We start from the raw sequence: 20944 nt of genomic DNA, 5'->3' as shown, positions 1-20944 counted from the left end.
TCATCTGAGATAATTATGGGGTTACCACAAAAGAATAGAGAATGATGGGAGATGAGCATTCCCACACTTGAGCAATAAAAAGCCCATGCAGTATGCCAGGCTTAAAATAAGTGGATGGGATATATGTCCATGCCACCAAACATATTGGAGGAAATTGAGTCAGGCTTAATCAGATGCATGGGATTGAGACATCCATGGCATCAGGTATATAGGAGGGGAAATTGAAGTCAGGTATCAAATGAGATGGCATAGCCCAGATACCCTGTGCCATGTGGGGGAAAATGAAATCAAGAAAATCCAACCTCAGCATTCATCAATAGCCATTTTCTTGGCCTTTCCCAAAGCAGTGAAGTACCTGAATTTTTTCCATGTCTCCCCTTCCATGACAGTCCAATGCCTGCTCTTGTATATATTCCTTTCATGGATGAAGGCAATATGTATGTATGTATGTGTGTGTATGTGTATATATACATACACACACATACGTATATATGTGTGTATATATGTATACACACACACACACACACACATATATATATATATATATATACAAATTTTCCTATCTACTGGATCATCTCCAATTTCATATATGAAAAATATACAACTCATCTTAGATCATACTCATCAGAACTATCTTTGTCTTCTTTTTTCTTCTAGTAAGATGTAAAATAAGATGAAATATCAAAACCAGAAGTTATTCATGTTGTTTTTTTAAAATAGTAACTAGCAAATCATTTTGATATCTGTTTAAATTCTGTAAGGCAATGAAAATTGGAGTCAAGGACAAAATAGGAAATTCCATTATTCTTCTTGAAGTAAATGGGGAGTGGGGTCAGGAAGAAAACTTCCATTGCATGTATAATTTTTCTTGAAACAAAGGTTCTAGAATCAGGAGTCTGAAATCTGAGCCTAATGAAATGTATATTGATGCTACATTAGATGATTGGAGATGTTCTGCTTAGAACAATTACTAGATGGTGACATGTTATAATTATTTCTTATTGAATTACATTATATATAACTAACATCCGAAATAACTTGCCAGGTGTCTTATTTATTTTTAGTTGTAACTGAACTCTATCAATTAAACTAAATTATTTTTGTGCAATTCAAATAACCACCTGTCTAAATCGTGTTGGTTTACATTTTACACTATTAAATATTCTAGAGAGGTTGTAATTGACTCTCATATCTAAGTCTGACCTAATGCCTAATTGTATACTTTATGGCTACTTATTTGAATATTTATTCTAAATATGGTAATATTCAAAGAAATTTATCTGTTGACATGAACTAATATCATTTTTTGCAAAAGTGAGACTACAAGATAAAACTATAAGAACAAAATACATCCTGTTCCATTATCTTTGGCAAAAGATCTATTAGCTATGCAGATTACATTTGTAGCAAAACTTAAATTCAAATTATAATGAAGTTGCATAATTTTAATATTATTAGTAAATAAAAATGTGTTCTTAAATATGTTATAATTTCAATCATAGCAATTAATATAAAATTAATAATCATCCTTTAAAAATTAATCTGGTAGCTCACCTATTCACATTATTATGTCATGTTCACATCAAAATGAGGAGAGAGATTTCAGGGTAATGATTGATTTTGCTGATTTTTTCTTCCTTTTCCTTTACAAATAATATTTGTCATGTAGAATGACTTAGGAAGAGGCAGAACATCAGGGATAATTATGCTAATATAAAAAAGAAAGCATCAGTAAAACATTAAAAAAAAAAAGTAAGAGAGACAAGAGTGCCATAATTTGGCAGAGGCCAGCTCAGAGTATAAATTACATTGGGAAAGTGCCCCCTACCCAAAATGTTCTAGGCAGAATCTACAGACCACCTATAAATGGATATCCTTAAGCTGTAAGGTCACAATTCTGATTTAAAAATAATCATATCAAAGTCGAAGACGTAATATCCAAAAATAATTCATATTTATGGTGCTTTACTTGGCCACATAATCTAAAATGAAAAGTCATAGATTCTATCTGGAGCATGGGGAGAGATGAGGAAATAGCAACCTCTTGTCCCTCAATTATTTAGCACAATTACTGATCTAATGAAAATAGTAAACAGAGAATGGTATGGTAAATACAGAATGTAGAAAAGTGTTTGTTACTTATAATGGCAATGCCAATAACACAAACCACTGCACTTCATTCTACATGAATAGTTCTCCAAAAGAAGTTTCCATTTTCTATGGCCATATCTTCTGATATTACCACTAATACAAAATATCCTAATGCCAATCAAAGGGGAGGCTCACTTCAAATATGGCAATTTCTTTAAAAAATTTTGTTTATTATTCTATTAGGAGTGATTATAAGGATTTTTATTAAAAGGGGTGTGTATGTGTGTGTGTGTGTGTGTGTGTGTGTGTGTATTCCTTCAGTTGGCATTTTTCACCAACATTTCCCTCATTTTCAGTTTCTTCCTCTTTAGTATATTGTTCGAACTTGAATATTTACCCTGGATTCATTCTCTGTTTTTTAATCAAATCTATCTTGACCCAGAATCCTAATGCCTTCCCCTAGTTCCTCATAGAAAAGAAACTCTGCTTTGGGTTTCCTTCTCAGTTTCTTCAGTCAATGCATAAGTAGTTGAGGAAATATTTTCCTCATTTAGTAAGTTAATCCAGATAGATAGGCAGATATAGATAGACAGATGATGATAGATAGATAGATATAGACATTCAGACAGACAAATAGATAGATAGATAGACAGATAGATAGATGATAGATAGATAGATAGATAGATAGATAGACAAACAAATAGATAATATTAACCTGCAAATTAAGGGAACAATCAATCTAGGAGAAATAAGGTCTTCGTTAGGGGCAGAGGAACTATAGCTCGTAGTATTGCAAAGTAAGATACTAGGAATACCCAAAAATGAGAACCAAGGGTAGGGTTTTTATGGGGTAACAGAACACAGGGAATTAAAAAACTGCTTTTGCTTTTCCTGTGGGAGCCATTGGGCGGGCAGAGAGGAGCGTGGCTCTTACTCTCGGGTGCCCGCCATGGCTTGTGTACGTCACTTGATATCTGTGTACTCCGAAAAGGGGGAGGTATCTGGCAAAAATGCTACCTTGCCTGCTGTCTTTAAGGCTCCAATTCGTCCAGATATTGTAAATTTTGTTCATACCAACTTGAGAAAAAATAACCAGCAACCTTATGCTGTCAGTGAATTAGCAGGTCATCAGACCAGTGCTGAATCTTGGGGAACTGGCAGAGCTGTTGCTCAAATTCCTCGTGTTAGGGGTGGAGGCACTCACCGCTCTGGCCAGGGTGCTTTTGGAAATATGTGTCGAGGAGGTCGCATGTTTGCTCCTACCAAGACTTGGCGCCGTTGGCATCGCAGAGTGAACACAACACAAAAACGTTATGCCATCTGCTCTGCCTTGGCAGCCTCGGCCCTGCCAGCACTGGTCATGTCAAAAGGTCATCGAATTGAAGAAGTCCCAGAACTTCCCCTAGTGGTTGAAGATAAAGTTGAAGGGTATAAGAAGACCAAGGAAGCAGTTTTGCTGCTTAAGAAGCTGAAGGCATGGAATGACATCAAAAAGGTCTATGTTTCTCAGCGTATGCGAGCTGGTAAGGGTAAAATGAGAAACCGTCGTCGGATCCAGCGTCGTGGACCTTGTATCATCTATAATGAAGATAATGGTATTATCAAGGCCTTCAGAAACATTCCTGGTATAACTTTACTTAATGTGAGTAAATTGAACCTTCTGAGACTTGCTCCTGGTGGGCATGTGGGCTGTTTCTGTATTTGGACTGAAAGTGCCTTCCGCAAGTTGGATGACCTGTATGGTACATGGCGCAGGCCTGCTATCCTGAAGAGTCACTACAATCTTCCCATGCACAAGATGACCAACACAGACCTTACCAGGATTTTGAAAAGCCCAGAGATTCGGAGAGCCCTCCGTGCACCACACAAAAAGATTCATAGACGAGTACTCAAGAAGAACCCACTGAAGAACTTGAGAATCATGGTGAAACAACCTATATGCCAAGACAATGTGCCGGAATACAATTCTCCGCCATGCTAAGAATTGGAGAATCAGAGAAAATAAGAGAGCTGCCGCACTAAAGAAGATTATGGAGGCCAAAAAAGAGGCAGAAGAGAAGAAGAAGCTTGTAGGTAAGAAGAAGCTTGCAGGAGCAAAGAAGGCTCCAGGACAGAAGAAACCAGGAAAGAAGCTTCCAGCAGCAAAGAAACCTGGGGAAAAGAAGCCTGCAGCTGAAAAGAAATCTGCCACACAAAAAAAAACCTGCAGCCTGCTGCATAAACTCAGCATATCAATTTATCCATTGGGCCACAATCCATTATGTCAATATTGTGAATTTCTAAAGAATAAATACTCAAAGTGGCTTTGGGGAAAAAAAAAAACTGCTTCTGATTCAGTTACAGAAACCACTTAAGTACTTAATGTAAATGAACCTTTAACAAAAGGAACTATAGTACTGCTCTTGAGTTAAGTATAGAAAGAAACTACTTAATGCTAAATAGAAACTACTTAATGTAGGAGGATCCTTTTACATAATAACATAAAGTCCTGGGAGTAAGGTGGGGAATCATTGGGAGGGGGTAGTTTGCTTGTGAGGAGGTCCATAAGTCAATCAAGAGTCTGGAATTGATAAAGATTGTTTAGCCCCAAGGAATTCATTGGCCTTGAAAGGGGGAGTGGGTGGGGATCAGTCAGTTCTCAGTAAATCGCAGTTTTCAATAGATAGATACAAAGATTTACATACACACATATAAATATACATATACATGCACATACATATAGGTCTGTGTATCTGTCTCTGTGTAAATACACATATACATATATGCATATGTGTGTGTGTGTGTGTGTGTATATATATATATATATATATATATATATATATATATATATAAAACCTATATTGGATTGTCTGCGGGAGGGGGAAGGGAGGGGAGGGAGGGAGAAAAATTGGAAATTGGAAATCTTATGTAAACAAATCCTGAGAGCTATCTCTACATGTAACTGGAAAATAATAAAATACTTTTATTAAAAAATTATATATATATATATATATATATATATGGTTCATTCATTGATTGGAATCCCTATGGATCCTAATCTCCCTGATGATGATGATGACGACCACGGTGTTTGTGGTGGTCGTAATGATGATGATAATACAAGAGTTTGTAGTATTAGATCTCCTCTACCAAAAAGACACAAGTTGAAAAGTCTAAGAAAGTTCAAGCAATCTTCTGGTTGCTCAGCAGAACTGACCCTTGTGGTTTACTCTGATAGTGTTGGTACTAGTTACATATGAAATAGCTGTTGAATAGTAGTACAAAGTTGTATTTACCTCCTATTTTCCCAAATTCTCCATTTCTGCCAAATATAATACAATATTTTACAATATCCCAGATTTATAACCTTGTGGTTATTCTTGACTTCTCACTCTCCTTTTCCCCAGGGAGACAATCAGCTGTTAAATATTGCCTTTTCTCTATCTAAAGTATTTAATATTCATTACCTTCTCTCTATTTGCAAAACTACTACCTTAGTTCATGTCTTCATCATCCTTCCCTTATTCTAGTAACATTTTTTATTAGTATTCCAGTCTCAAGTCTTCCACTCTCCACTCCATCTCCTGTACTTTTCAATTTTAAAAAGCATTATACATTTTGATGACTATTGGTTAATAATACAGATCAAGTTTTTGGTTATTCTATGCCACTTTCATTCATCCATTCTTTTCACTTAAGATTCCAATTCCTCTTTTTTCTCCCAATTGAAACACATATAGTCTGAAAAAATAATTCAATTATAATTTTATACAAATAATGTTAACTCTCAATTAATTTAGGTAATGTAATATAGTATTTTTTTGTTTTTCTGGGCAGGGCAATGAGGGCTTAGTGACTTGCCCAGAGTCACACAGCTAGAAAGTGTCAAGTGTCAGAGGCTGGATTTGAACTCAGGTCCTCCTGAATCCAGGGCCAGTGTTTTATCCACTGTGTCACCTAGGAACCTCTATGACTTTTAATATATTAATATGGACCAACCATGAACGGTGAATATCTTGTCTTTTATTTTTATAACTGGAGTTTTGTATTTAAATAGATCTTGTACATGACTTGTTATATGAACATTTTTCATAATTATTCTTCATAATTATTAGAATAAGAGAAATTATTCTAATTTCTCTTAGATTCATTTCTTTTTTACTTTTCTTAATGTTAATGTTAATGATTTTTGAGCAATTATTTTGTATTCTACAATCTTTATGAAATAAAAATTGCATCTAGTTCCTTCACTGTTTTCCTGAGCTTATATAAAAAAGGCAAAATTTTGTTTTCCCTTGACTAATATTTATATTTTTAATTTTCATTTTTTTCTTATTGCTAAATGTAGCCTTTATAGAACTGTAACAATTCTATTAGAAAGAGGGCTTTCCTTGTTTTGCCATTACCTGAACTAAGAAACCTATTGTTAATCAGTTACAAACAATTGTAGGAACAGAGGCAAATAGAACTAATACTAGAAGTGTTCTCAGAGGCCATTTATTCAAAGTCTCTCATTTTATAAGTAAATAAACTGAGGCACAAAGAGTTTAAGTAAAATGTTGAAAATCATGCAAGTCATAAATATATCTTTTGATTTAAAATAAATGTGCTTGATTATATTAAAAAAGGGTGCTTCAAAGTCTCGTTTTAATCTTTATATGTCAAGTACCTATCGTGAAGAGTAGTACAAAGTAGATCTTTGAGAAATGTTTATTGAACTGAATTAAATTGAACTTTAGCATGCATTTGCTTTATTCAGCATGTTCTCAAAACAAACAAACAAAAAAAAACCAACAACAAAACAAAACATAGACCTCTCAATGTCAATGCAGAAAATAGTGTCAAAGAAGTCCATGCAATACTTAAGCTCTGACTGGGCTGAAGTGATTCAAATGTAGAAAATAATGAAATATCTTTTATATAGTGGCAAAACTTAAATTGTTTTTGCACTTGTAAAAATGTAGCTGTCATAAACTCCTATAAAATGTATTATCTGAAGTTTGTTTTTTATCACTGGAATTAGGAGGAAACTGGAAATTTTCCTTGTATTGTGTGGTAAATCTTTTCATAATACTTGAATTTGAGAGTGTAAGTTTGAAGAGAATTCAATATACCTGCCTGTCTTTACTTCATAGTAGTATCACAAATCCAGCTTTTCTCTAGGTATTATCTAGCAAATAAAATGTCTTTGCCAAACAAAGTAAAAGGAAAAAAGACAGCTCCTCTTTTCTCTGAACTTTTACAGTATTTTTTTGTCTTTCTAGTACAAGCTATTTATATTTTATTTCAAAATAAATTTCTTTTGTTCATTCTAGAAAACTTTTATATTATTGGTAAAAATAACCCCCCAAATTAAGTTTAAATGGTTATATATTTCATCATGTTGCTTAATATGTCAATATATTCCCCAAAATGAATAAATAAAAAAGTTAATCCCTAAGGAAACTAGGGTATTCTGGAGCTCCACAAAGTTTGGGGTACTGCCCTACTTCAAGTTCTATACCAAAATATTTAATTTGGTTAGAATTTAGTCCTGGGGTAGCCTACCTTGAATGAGATTTGAATCTTTTTTTTTTTTTCACATTCATTAAATACCCACCCTGGTACTATGGCATGGGCACTGGGGGGATTGCACTAACTGTCTCATTCATGGAACCTTACCCTTAGGAGAGAAGAGAAAATTTTATGAAAAGGGATTCAACATACAATATGAATTAAATATGGGACAGATAATTTATTTCTACACAAATACATGCAGACCTAAACAGCATTTTCAAATCAGGATTCAGTAATATAAATCCAGGAATTATGCTTAATCCATCTAACAGTTAACAAAAGGAACTTTACTTAATCATAGCAGGAGAAGAAAATTTAGTGTCAGAAAAAGTGATTCAGCATTGATTAAATTGAGCACAGATTTCTTGATTCTGTCACCCATCAGCCAAACCATAGGTCACTGTTGGAGGTCATTACCTTTTTTTAATTCAAAAGTTCCAGAAGCTCTTTAAAAATCCTTAGCTTTAGTCCTCTAAGACAATAAAATGTTAAATATGATTCCAATAACTTTTTTTTCATGTGGGGTAATGAGGGTTAAGTGACTTGCCCAGGGTCACCCAGCTAGTAAGTGTCTGAGGCTGGATGTGAACTCAGGTCTTCCTGAATCCAGGGCCAGTGCTTTATCCACTGTACCACATAGCTGCCCCGCCCCCCAATACCTTTTTTAAGAAAACAAAAACAAAAACAAAAAACTACATAATCCCTACTGAGGGACAAGAAAGGACATATGTCACCTAGCATATCCTACCCTCTAGTGGAAAGGTCATAAAATCTGTCTAGTTGACTTTATACCCCTTAAATGGTTTAAGGTTATTAATGAACAACACTGAGTTACAATTTTGGAGGAGAATGGCATAGGAACAACAATGATAACAATACAAAAAATTACTAATGTTTATATAGTACCTACTATATTGTAGGCACTTTGCTAAGCACTTTATAAACATTTCTGTTGATCCTCACAACAACCCTTGGATTGAAGTGCTATTATTTTCTCCATTTTACAGATGGAGAAATTAAAACCAACAGAAGTTAGTGGCTTCCCAGAACCTCCCTCTCCTCAACCCCCACCTCCAACCAGCTAGTGATTTCTGAGACCAGATTTGAACTCAGGTTTTCCTGACTTCAGACCTACTTCTCTGTGAATTGAAATGCTTACCTGCCTAAATGTACAGAAATACTAGAAGAAGAAAGGCAAAATTAAAGTTGATAGTAAAAACAGACATTGGTGAACCAAATATGAAACACTAAAATTATAAATTCCAAACTTTACCTCTCCCCTTTCAAAGGAAACCTAATGGGGTGAGGGATGTTAAAAGGCTAAAATTCTAGTTAGTCTGTCTAAAATGCCTAATGAGGGGTCACAAATAAATTATAAGCTTTAGCAAGAGTTAGACTTTTAAGCATTTATTAAAGATAAAAAGAATTTGGTAAAGAGAGAAAGAGAGGCCTATATTCATCTATCTATTAAAGGGAGAGCACATTTCTAGTTCCCTTCTCTGCCGGAGTCCTCAGGAAATAGCCTGAGTCAGAGCGCCAGGCTCCCCCTTCTCCCTCCCACAAGCAAACGTCACTTCCTGATGCCAAAGAAAAAACTCATGGTCTTGCCCTCAGAGACCTTCACCTCATGGCAGAGTTTTTCTACAGTAAGTCTCCAGCAGTTGGCATCATTCCAATCATTACAGGGATTATGTCAATTTAGAGGACTATCTTACTTTCTCTATGGGTTCCAGTAACTCCTGACATGAGAAAACAAGGCACCTGCCTGAAACAACACCCCTAGATTTCTAAGGCATCTTAAGGATATGCAATATAATTTTATTATTGAGTACTGGTCAAAATGTTGAGGGTCCCCATCATATTCATTCATTCTATAATGTTCCAAATTATAATAATCTATCCCTCTCATTATTTCCTTTTTAAAAAAATTATACATGTGTAGTCATGCAAAACATTTCCACATAAGTCAGCTTGTTAAAAAAAAAACAACAGACAAAAAAACTTTAGGAATTGGAGCTAACAAAAAATTATGCTTCAATATGTATTCAGATACCATCAATTATTTTTCTGGAGATAGATTGCATTTTTCATAAGTCCTTCAGATTTGTCTTAGATCACTGTGTTGCTGAAAATCACTAAGTTATTCAAAGCAGATCATCTTACAATATAGCTGTTATTTTATAGAAAGTACATTTCAATCAGCTCATGTAAGTCTTTCTAGGTTTTTTGATTGCATCCTGCTCATCATTTCTTACAGCACAATAGTGTTCCATCATAATCTCATCTTAAAATTTATTCAGCCATTCCCCAATTGAAGGGCATCTCCCAAATTTTGAATTCAACCTTTTTAAAAATCTCTTTATTGATACTAAACCAGTAGTGGTATTTCTAGGTCAAAGAGTATACATGGTTTTATGGCCCTTTGACCATAGTTCCAAATTGCTCTACAGAGCTTTTGAATCAGTTTACAACTTTACTAAGATTGTCTTAATGTCTCATTTTCCCCATAACCCCTGAAACAATTGTCATTTTCCTCTGCTGTCCTATTATCTAATCCAGTGGGTATGAAGTCATACCCAGAATTGTTTTGACATGAATCTCTCCAATCAAAAGTGTTAGCATTTTTTTCCCATATGGATATAGGTAGCTTTGATTATTTAATCTGAAAACTTCATGTGTTTTGATTATCTATCAATTGGGGAATGGCTCTTATTTTAACAAATTTGACTCAGTTATCTATGTGTTTGAGAACTGAGGACCATCAAACAAACTTACTTCAATTTTTTCCCATAGTTACTATTGTTAACTGCATTTCCCTCCATCTTATCCCCTCCCTGTGACATTTACTCTATTTTCTATTTTCTTTCACCCTATCCCTCCTCAAAAGTATTTTGCTTCTGACTGCCCCTCCCCCAATCTGCCTTCCCTTCTTTCTTCCTCCCCTTTCCTTATCCCCTTCCATTCCTAATTTCCTCCAGGGTTAGATGGATCACTATACCCAATTAAGTGTGTTTGTTTTTCCATCTTTGAGCCAATTCTGATGAGAGTAAGGCTCACTTACTCCCCTGCACCTCACCCATCTTTCCCTCTACTCCATAAGCTTTTTCTTCCTTATGTGAGAAACTTTACCCCTATTCCACCTCCCTTTCCCTTTCTCCCTGTGCATTCCTCTCACCAATTAATTTTATGTTTTTAAAAGATATTATTAGGGCAGCTAGGTGGCACAGTTGATAGAGCACCTACCCTGGAGTCAGGAGGACCTGAGTTCAAATCTGGCCTCAGACACCTGACACTTACTCGCTGTGTGACCCTGGGCAAGTCCCTTAATCCCAATTGCCTCACCAAAAAACAAAAACAAAAAATGATATCCCTTCATATTCAACTCACACCTGTGCCCTCTGTCTATTTATACTCCATTCGGCTGCCCTAATAATAAGAAAGGTCTTACGAATTACAAGTATCATCTACCTATGTAGGAACATAAACAGTAACCTTTTAATATCTCTTATGATTTCTTTTTCCTGTTTACCTTTTGTATCCTTCTCTAAGGTCTTGTATTTGAAAATCATATTTTCTATTCAGCTCAGGTCTTTTCATCAAGAATGCTTGAAAGTCCTCTCTTTCATTGAGTTCCCATTTTTCCCCTTGAAGGATTATACTCAGTTTTTCTGGGTAGATGATTCTTGCTTGTAATCCCACTTCCTCAGCTCCATTACTACTCCAATCCTCCATATTTGCTCTCTACACATTATTTTTAAAAGAAATAATTAGAGTGGCATTGTTCAGGGATGCTAAGATTTCATTGTTATGGTTGACTTGATTAGCATTACTGACTTTTTTTGAGTGTGTGAATTATATAAATTAATTCTTACACTCTTGTTAACGTGACAAGACATAATAAAGAATACTGGTTCTTGAAGAATTAAATAAAATATAAACAATATGAAAATTACTGGATATTTTCTATGCAATCATTATTTTGATACAATTTGGATTTCATTCAGATGTTAGGTAGAGATCATTTCAGGAATGTCCTGCTCAATTTTTTCCTATCAATAGTCAGTATTCCAAAAAATGAGTGTTTTAACTACCACTTGTCCCTTAGCTATTGGCTCTCCCTACTGGACTGGGGAAGTGCAAAAGATAAATAGCCATGGGGAAGGATAATGTGACACTAGAAAGGTGAAAACGAAGAAGAAATGTATCAGAAGCCATTGACCATACCAAGTCAATAGTGTTCAGATTTGAAAATTTACTTAAGCAAAGTGATATCAAGTGGAATATAGAAATTTACCATTCAAACTGAAAGCTTTCTCATCATTCCTGAGTCACTGATGTTAACATGATAATTAAAAAAAATTAAAAAGCAAACAAAGAATAAATTAGGAAATGTTACTTTTAAACATCATCTTTATAGTAAAGAGATATAATATATATTTTCTTAAACCTTCCGTTTCAATTCTAATGACAGTGAAACTCCAGTTTCAAGCCAGATATGCAGTCTTTTAGTTGCTGTTTATTCTGTTAAGCTCCCCCTTAGTTCTAAGAGTTCAGTCAGAAATATTTGACTGAGGAGATAAAAAGTGAAAGTATATTTTTGGGAGGAATTTATAAGCAGTCTTTTCCACGAATAAATTTCTAGACTCATTGGAGAGTTTATGTTAACGTATATCTCCTGAGGTAATATCAAACCATTATATATTCCTGAACACGTGAGATGAGCAACATCTTACTTTTGATGTTTGAAATAAAGTACTTCTTGCCTTTAGCAGTAATAAAATCTTTACAGAAAATGTTGGATCCCACCAACTCCACACAGAATTACAAAATATAATTCCCCTAACCACAATCTGATTCATATAGGTCTCCAATTGACTTTAGAAGTGGTATGCAAATTGCATTCAGGAAGTAAGAGGGAGGAGGGAAAGAATAATCTGAGGCATTCATTCAAATTTAAGATTTTGGTTCTATATTTTGAAATAAATATTGCTGGCCAAAATCATCTCTCGTAAATATTGTGATATTTATTAAGCATTTGGTTATGCATGATTTTATACTAGGTATCTTTGGTAGAAGTAATAGACTAAACATTCCTCCTCCACCCATGAAATTAGGCTGTTTTTCTTTCTTTTTTTCCTCCTTTTCCTGAATTCGTATTAGAACATTCTTCAAGACTTAATTGGCTCAAGGGACTAACTACTTATGATGTTAATGTACCTCCTCAACACCTGAGTAAAAAGCAGCACAGAGGTTATAAAGAAAGGCAGAAAGCTTTCCTTACTTTCAAGTAGGAGGAGACAATAGAAAAATGATTAAACATGCTTCTGTGTGAGTGTGTGTGTGTGTGTATCTTAGAAAGAAAGCATTACTATCATTAAGGTACATAAGAAAAGGATTCCTGTAGATGGTAGGATTTTAGTTTTAACCCAAACCAAGCCACAGAAAACAGGAAGTGCCCAGACAGTACAGATTTAAATGTCTTATTCAAGGAATAAATAGAAGGGAGAATAGTGTCACTGGAATGCAGAATACAGAGAGGGCAAATAGGGTATAAGAAGACTGGAACAGGAGAAGGGGACATCAAGGAAAGTTATGAAAGCCTTTGAACAAAAAACATTATATTTTATATTGGATATGGAATAGCTAGTGAAATTGATGGAGCCTTTGGAGTCAGGAAGACCTGAGTTCAAATTCTGCCTCAGACACTTACCAGATGTGACCCTCAGTCTTGAGTTTTTTTCATCTGTAGAATGAGGATCATAAAAGCACCTAACTCAAAGAGTTATAAGGATCAAATGAGATAATAACTGTAAAGTGTTTTGTAAATCATAAAGTAGAAAGTGGTAATTGTTGTCATCATCTTTGATCCTGGGAGCGATATGCATTCATTGGAGTTCACTAAATAGGGGAAAGAAATGATTATATTTGTATTTTGGGTAGATTACTTTTTTGTGTGAGGCAATTGGGGTTAAGTGACTTGCCTAGGGTCACACAGCTAGTAAATATAAAGTGTCTGAGGCCAGATTTGAACTCAGGTTCTCCTGACTCCACTGCCGGTACTCTATCTACTGTGCCACCTAGCTGCCCCACACCACCTAGCTGCCCCAGGAAAGATTACTTTCAATGCTGAGTGGAGGATAAATGGAGTTGGGAAAGAATTGAAAAATAGAAACCACCAAACCAAAAAGTATTGCAATAATCCAGACACAACAGAATTAGGTCTTTACACCAGGATGGTAGCCATGTCAGAATAGAGAAAGGGGTATGAACAAAAATGCTACATTGGTAGAAATGAGAGGATTTGACAAGAGATTGGATTAGGAGTCAAAGATGACACTTATATTGTGAACCTGGATGACTGGGACAATAGTGGTATCACAATATATCGAAATATATTTTATTTTGGACAGTTTTATTTAGTTCTGTTTCCTCTCCCCTTTCATCCTCTGCAACAAAAACGGATACAAACATTTCAATCATCTTTTACACCATTTTTAGAAAGGGGAAAAAGGGAGTTGGAGTTAGTTTTGTCAAATTTCTAGTGAGTATAAGAAACATCAATACGTAGAAAACTTAACCATCTTATTTTATAGTGCTTATGATAGGCATTTGCAAAAAAAGACATCAGTGAAGAAGAAATTATGTGAATATTAGCAGCCTCTACCCATTTTCTATTATGGCCATAGAGTTAAATATCAAGGAACCAGACTAGTCTTAATTAACCTTTTTTATACATAATTAGACTGGTGCTTAAAAAGACGTTGTCTATTATGATAAGGGTACTCAATTTTTTTTTCCAACTTGCTAAATTGAGTCAGATCTTATGTTTTTCTTCCATAGGCTCTGATCAACATAAGTCAGACCTTATGAGTTTCTGGCATCATCTCTAAGAACATTAGATTAGCTTTGTGTTACAATGACACATTGGGATAAGGTTGTTTTAGAGCTTAATAATCAAAGTGTTTTTTAAGCTTTATTTGTTTTTACTTCGAATCAATTCTTCTCTATAGTGGATGATATAATATTGTTTGTTGCCTCTTTTTTGTATCCCCAGTACTTAGCATAGTCTATGACACATAGTAGATGCTTAATAAATATCTGATAAATTGATTAATATTTAAATCTATGTTTAAAATCTCAACAAAGATATAGATAGAGGTATATATATATATATTATATATATACATATACCTCTATGTATGTATATGTATTCATGTAGATGCAGAAAATTTTAAAATTATATATTCTACCCAACTTATATCACATTCGTATTGTGTGATTGTATTATGCATCAAAGTTTGCCAAAACCTTTCTTGAATATGTACTTAGTGACTGCTATGTGTTAAAGCTAGTTAGGTATAAGAAGGACACAGATGGAGCAGAAGATGACTATGGCAAGGATTTCCTTAGAATCCAATTGAAATCTGAACTCCAAATGGGGAAGTTTTAAAATCAGGAGTGATAAGTGATAATATTTAGTGCAGGAGAGTAGTATATGGTACAGAGTAAGTAAAATTAAAGTAAGTAGACTAGGATTTAATTTTGTTTCAGATTACAGAAGTAGGGTATCATCATCACCATCACCACCACCACAATCATCATCATCAGTAGTAGTATAGTAGCAATACTTATACTAAAACATTTGATATTTTATCAGATACTTAGGTCTTTTAAGACATTTTTGCATATATTCTCTCATTTGCTACAGCTAGGTAAGGTTATATACAACCAGATAGCAGCAATGATATAATGATTTTACATGAAAACATGACCTACAGACATTCATTAAGTGATTTTCTGAGGAATGCAGAGCTCAAGGGACACTTGATATTTGAACCCAGATCTTCTGATTCTAAATATATTTCTCTATCTCCCATTCTACATCCATCTATTATTAGAAATAGAAAGCAGATTCTAGGTGTAGAATTGAGGAGTTCGATGTAAGAGGATTAGTATCCTTATATGAGACCTCTGTAGCTCTCTCTAAATTATTACCTCAGACCTGATATCCTAAGTCAAAGGAATTCTTTAATAAGTATTAACATATCTGAACACCTTCCTCTTAAACAACAACAAAATCTGTCTGCTTTATGATTCTTGTTTTCCTAGAAACCTCCTCTTTTTATTCCCCATTTGGTCCCTCAACTTCCTGTATTGCTTTTTATTTCTTGAAAGATATCACTTCTCTATTATAAATTGACTCAGAACCCTGAAACTAAAGCTGCTATCCAAAATTATTTTTCCTTAATGCACTCTTAAATACATAGACATGCATACACACCTATGTACATGCATACATACATACATTTATACATATGCAAATATATACTTTTCAGTTTGGCTACTCAATATATTCAACCTCTAGTCTCCAGATCCACTTGGTGTGTTAGACTCTTTTTGTGATCTTCAAGATCCCAGGTTGAAAAATTCCTTGATAGCAGGAAGAAATTGTATTATAAATGGTTAGGAAGTTGAGACCAGGACTCTAGGTTAGAGCTGAGAGAGAGATTAGTACTAGCATTCAAATAAATAATAATGGAATGATTTGGAAGTAGGGATCACTATGTAAGGTGGCAGGAATCAGAATTCAGATTCTTAGAAACTTATTGGTAAGGCATAAAGATTCAGGTTAACACAGTTCATAACCATACATTAAGAAATACTACCATTGGTTTAGAAATGCAGTAATATATCAAGTGTGTATCTAGGTGGCTTAGTGAAGAGAACACTATCACTGAAGTCAGGAGGACCTGAGTTCTAATCTCACCTGAGACACTCACTAGCTGTGTAGCCCTGGATAAATCATTTAACTACATTTGCCTCAAACATTCGGTGCCATTTCTAGTTGTCCTGATGTTCATCTTGCCACTAGAACCAGATGGCTTTGGAGGAAAGAGTGAGGTTGGTGACTTTGCACAGCTCTTCCCTCATTTAAAAATCCAATTCAATGCAAATCATGACATCACCCCAATGTCATGGTATTCTTTGTAAAAATAGGCAAACAACATATCAAGTGTCACTGAGTGTAACAATCTCCTTTTATATTTCCTTATCACACCAGTTGCCTTGGATACAGAAATATTTTCTTTTAACTTATTGTGTTTTAAACAATGCCATATGGTTAACCCTTTCATGCCACGTAATGAATGGGATTTTTGTTGTTCATCCTTCATTTCCGAGAAGACCAATGACATCATAGTGTAATGTCTTACATGAATACATGAATTGGAGGCAGAGTTGCACAAAGTTGTCGGCTTCACTCTCTCTTCCAGAGTAATCAAAGTCCAGCAGCAGCAAGAAAAAAAATCAAGACAACTGGTTATGACCTGGAATGCAGTGGATGACCTTGGCATCTTTGATGTCAGACCTTTAAGCTCTAAGTGCTCCAGAGCACCTCCTTCAGCTTCTTTGATGCTTGTGGAACAAATTGCTCTCATATGCCCATTCTACTAGAGAAAGCTTCAAATGCTTGGGGTAAACATCTTCCCAACTCACTGAAAGATGTGAGGCCTGTTTGTTACCCTCATCCTGGTTTATCTTGTGTGCTGAGAAGGTTTTACCAGGGTGTAGCTGCTGCTCATACTACAGTTTCTTGGAACCACAGGTATAAGCTTAATGACAAACACATACAACAGGTAAATGAGTGGCTCAGAAGGGGCTGGCCAACCCCTCATACCAGAGGTGTGGTTCCTCCCTTAACACCCCATACAAAAGCCAATTCTTTTGTTTCATATGGCATCTGACAAAGAATTTTAGGTGATAACTATAAGCTTAGTTCTTTTTGTCAGGTTTGTTTGGCATAATAGTCACTATCTTCTCTAATATGTGGATTTTTCCATAATATTTCAAACTTCCATTTAGTATAATGTTATACAATTTTCCTGGAAGTCTATAAAAACCACCCAGAAGGTTAAGTTGGCAGAAAATTCAGTTCAGGTATGAAAGAATTGTTAGTATATTAGTCCTGCAAAGGATTAAATGTCTATTAGATAATTACAGGAACAAAATGTGAGAGACTAAACATAAAACATGAATCAAAAAATTGGTACAGGTGATGGAAGCATCATTATAGTGTCATCACAAGTTAAGATTCTCAAGGTACCTGTTTTCTTAAAATTGTAATTTAAAAAAGGAAGAGGGGCAGCTAGGTGGCACAGTAGATAGAGCACTGGCCCTGGATTCAGGAAGACCTGAGTTCAAATCCAGCCTCAGACACTTAAGACTTAGTAGCTGTGTGACCCTGGGTAGGTCAATCAACCCCAGCTGCCTCACAAAAAAAAAAAAGGGAAGAGACAACTCCCTTTCCAAAGAAGTTATTTATCTTAAAAATCACCATCAAGTAAAGTTTAAACAAGATTCTTATTATTTTTCAAACACTGTGGTAAAAAATTTAAGTTGGTAGTACAATGGATAGAGCTGACTTTAGGGTTAGAATTATAGGGGCTCAAAACCAACTTCCACACATGTTGGGTATGTGACTCTAGGCATGCCACTTAATTGCATTCTACCCTAAGAAAGTCCAAGACTATAGGTTTCAAATTATTTGTTGTTCTGTGTTGATAGAAAAAGATACATTACGTGGATGTGGGTCAAGAAATCAGGTTTGAGTCAGTAGAAAGATATCTCAGGATCTTGTCTTGGAGAGATTCAGCAATGAATGACTGAGAAGAAGTTTTCATGATCACAGACAGCTAGGAAACAAAAAAGGCCAGATGTCAGAAAATCTTGCTTGTAAGGCTTAGAGAGGGAGATTTACAATCATCAGAACCCATATACTGAGTGGCCAAGAGACAGTGCTTTGTATAATAAAACCACAGACCCAGAAATACATACATGCACACATACATGTGTGGAAATATATGTGTGCATACACACATACATATATGCACAGACATGTGTGTATTAATGAAGACATAGCAAGCCAGATTAAATAATGAATAGGATTACAGAATACTGGTTAATTGAGACTCAGAAAAAACTTGGAGCAGATTAAAATACTGCCTTTGATATTTGAGACACTTAATAGCTATCTACCTAAAGTCATATATGTGTTACAGTCTGCTTTGTCCAAGAAATTTCTCTATATAGATAAAATAACAAATCTTTCACCTATTTGAATAGCATATGAAAGATGAAAGTCAGTTATGTCAAATATGTTCACTTTATCCTAGCTCCAACTGGCACCAATTACTGTGTTGTTATTTACATGATCTAAATTTTCATTTTGGAAAGTTAGAAGTACCATTCTTCATGTAGGATCCTTCTAATCCTTGAAATTATCTTTCTCTAAAATTTAAACAAGTTTGTTATATAGCCTGTTTCACTAAGGTTTTTAGTCACATGGATTATTAGGTTCAATGTGGGGTATAAAAAATAATTGGGATGCTTTATCTGACTCATAGAAATATCTTAACTTTGACAAGACAGCCTAAAATCACAACTCAGTTTGAACCAGAGCCCCTAACTAGAAAAAAAATACATTCCAAAAAGAAATATTGGGTCAGGACTTAAACAATTAGCAAAGGACTTACTTGGGAAATTGGGATTAAATAATTTCCCAAGAACTAGGGAAATCATTAAACAGACAAGCACAGTCAAAGAAAATTAGCAGATATAAAGCACAATCAATATTGTATACATATAATATATATATACATATATATGTAGGTATGTTTATTTATACATGCATATATATATATATATATATATATATATTCACACACAGAGTGACAGAGAGAGGCAGAGAGAGAACTACATAAAGAGAAGAGGAGAGAAAAAGAAACAGACAGATGAGAGACAGAGACAGAGAGACAGAGATAGACAAGGACAAAGACACAGAATGCGAGAGAAGTAGTTGAAGTAGTAGCAGTATACCACAACAGAGTACTATGCTAGGAGTTAGAAAGAATCCAAAGTATTTTCAAATCCTATCTTTGACAACTGAGTAACTTAACCTTACACTCATTCTTGAGTCATACACATTCAAATCCGCTCAAACACACACACACACACACACACACACACACACACAAGCACACATGCACATATGTGGGAATAGATTCTCATTCCCAAGTGAATTGTACAGGAAAAAATCTATTTAGACTCACAATTTCTAATATGTGGAATTTTGAAATGTAGGCAGGCACTCCTTATCTTTTGGGTATTCACTGGGAAGAATCATGAAGGCAACGAGGAGTGAGGTTCTAATCACACTTAAATAAAGCAAAGAGGGCTTAGGGGAAAACAACATAGAAAATACAGAGGGAGATGGTGTGGGGATGAGGATTAGGTGATGGAGGAAGGCAGGTAGTGATGGGGAAGAGAATGGGGAAAGGGGATGCCACAGTAATTCATGTAAGTAGGAATGAGAATGGGGAGCACTCAGCAGCATGAACTTGGAGATGGAAGAGTGTTGGGGCAGGAGTTTGGGGATCTCATTTTTATAGGCTTTTGGTGGGTGATAGACTAAAACATCTTTGATACATTTGGGTTAATTCATTAATATATCTAAATTACTTCAGAGTTATCAACATTTGGTGTTCTGCTTGTCTTATTGCAGATGTCTAGAATTTATAAGACATTTACATATCATAGAACCACAAATCAAGACTTAATAGCTTCTGCTGACTTAGTACATATTCTCAGGATTTTGGTTTATATATGATAAAATTTGCAGATTAGGCTCATTTGAACTTTGGGATGGTATATACATCGTTTCTATGTTCATCTTTGTAATCTTGGCATTATTACTTTTTACTGGCTACTTATAAAATTACTATAATTACCATACTAGGAAATGGGTGGTTGGGGGAATAGAACAAGATCCATTTTTAAAGCAAATCAGCACTGTGTAATAGAAAAGGTAATCTGAGGCAGCTAGGTAGCTCAGTATATAGAATGTTAGGCCCAGAGTCAGGAAGATCTGAGTTCAAATTTGCCCTCAGACTCTTACTAGCTGTGTGACCCTGGGAAAGTCACTTAACCTCTGATTGTCTTTTTTTTTTTTTTAAGTTTTTTTTTTTTAAGTGAGACAATTGGCGTTAAGCGACTTGCCCAGGGTCACACAGCTAGTAAGTATTAAGTGTCCGAGGCTGGATTTGAACTCAGGTACTCCTGAATTCAGGGCCGGTGCTCTATCCACTGCACCATCTAGCTGCCCCTCTGATTGTCTTAATCTACTGGAGAAGGAAGATCTCCACAAGTCAAGGCATCATGGACATTATTTCATTGGTCCTCTTTGAGAATGAGTGATGGATAACAACAATAACAACAATTGCCACTGGATTGTGATGGGCTTTAGAGGCTAAAAAGTGGAGTT

The 20944-nt window shown here is 35.1% G+C and overlaps 1 protein-coding gene across 1 annotated transcript; it reads left to right on the top strand.

Annotated features, from left to right (window-relative positions):
- Positions 1–3005: 3005 nt before the first annotated feature.
- LOC122747255 (60S ribosomal protein L4-like) lies at positions 3006–4445 on the top strand. The gene is given in 2 exon segments (XM_043993386.1): positions 3006–4020; positions 4022–4445. Coding segments are annotated over 2 exon segments (1404 nt in total). The 5' UTR covers positions 3006–3040.
- Positions 4446–20944: the final 16499 nt, after the last annotated feature.

This window comes from Dromiciops gliroides, chromosome 3 (assembly GCF_019393635.1).
Source record: "Dromiciops gliroides isolate mDroGli1 chromosome 3, mDroGli1.pri, whole genome shotgun sequence".
In the NCBI taxonomy this organism is placed as follows: Eukaryota; Metazoa; Chordata; class Mammalia; order Microbiotheria; family Microbiotheriidae; genus Dromiciops; species Dromiciops gliroides.
Note: the sequence above shows the minus strand (reverse complement) of the source record. Positions and strands in the feature narration are given on the sequence as shown.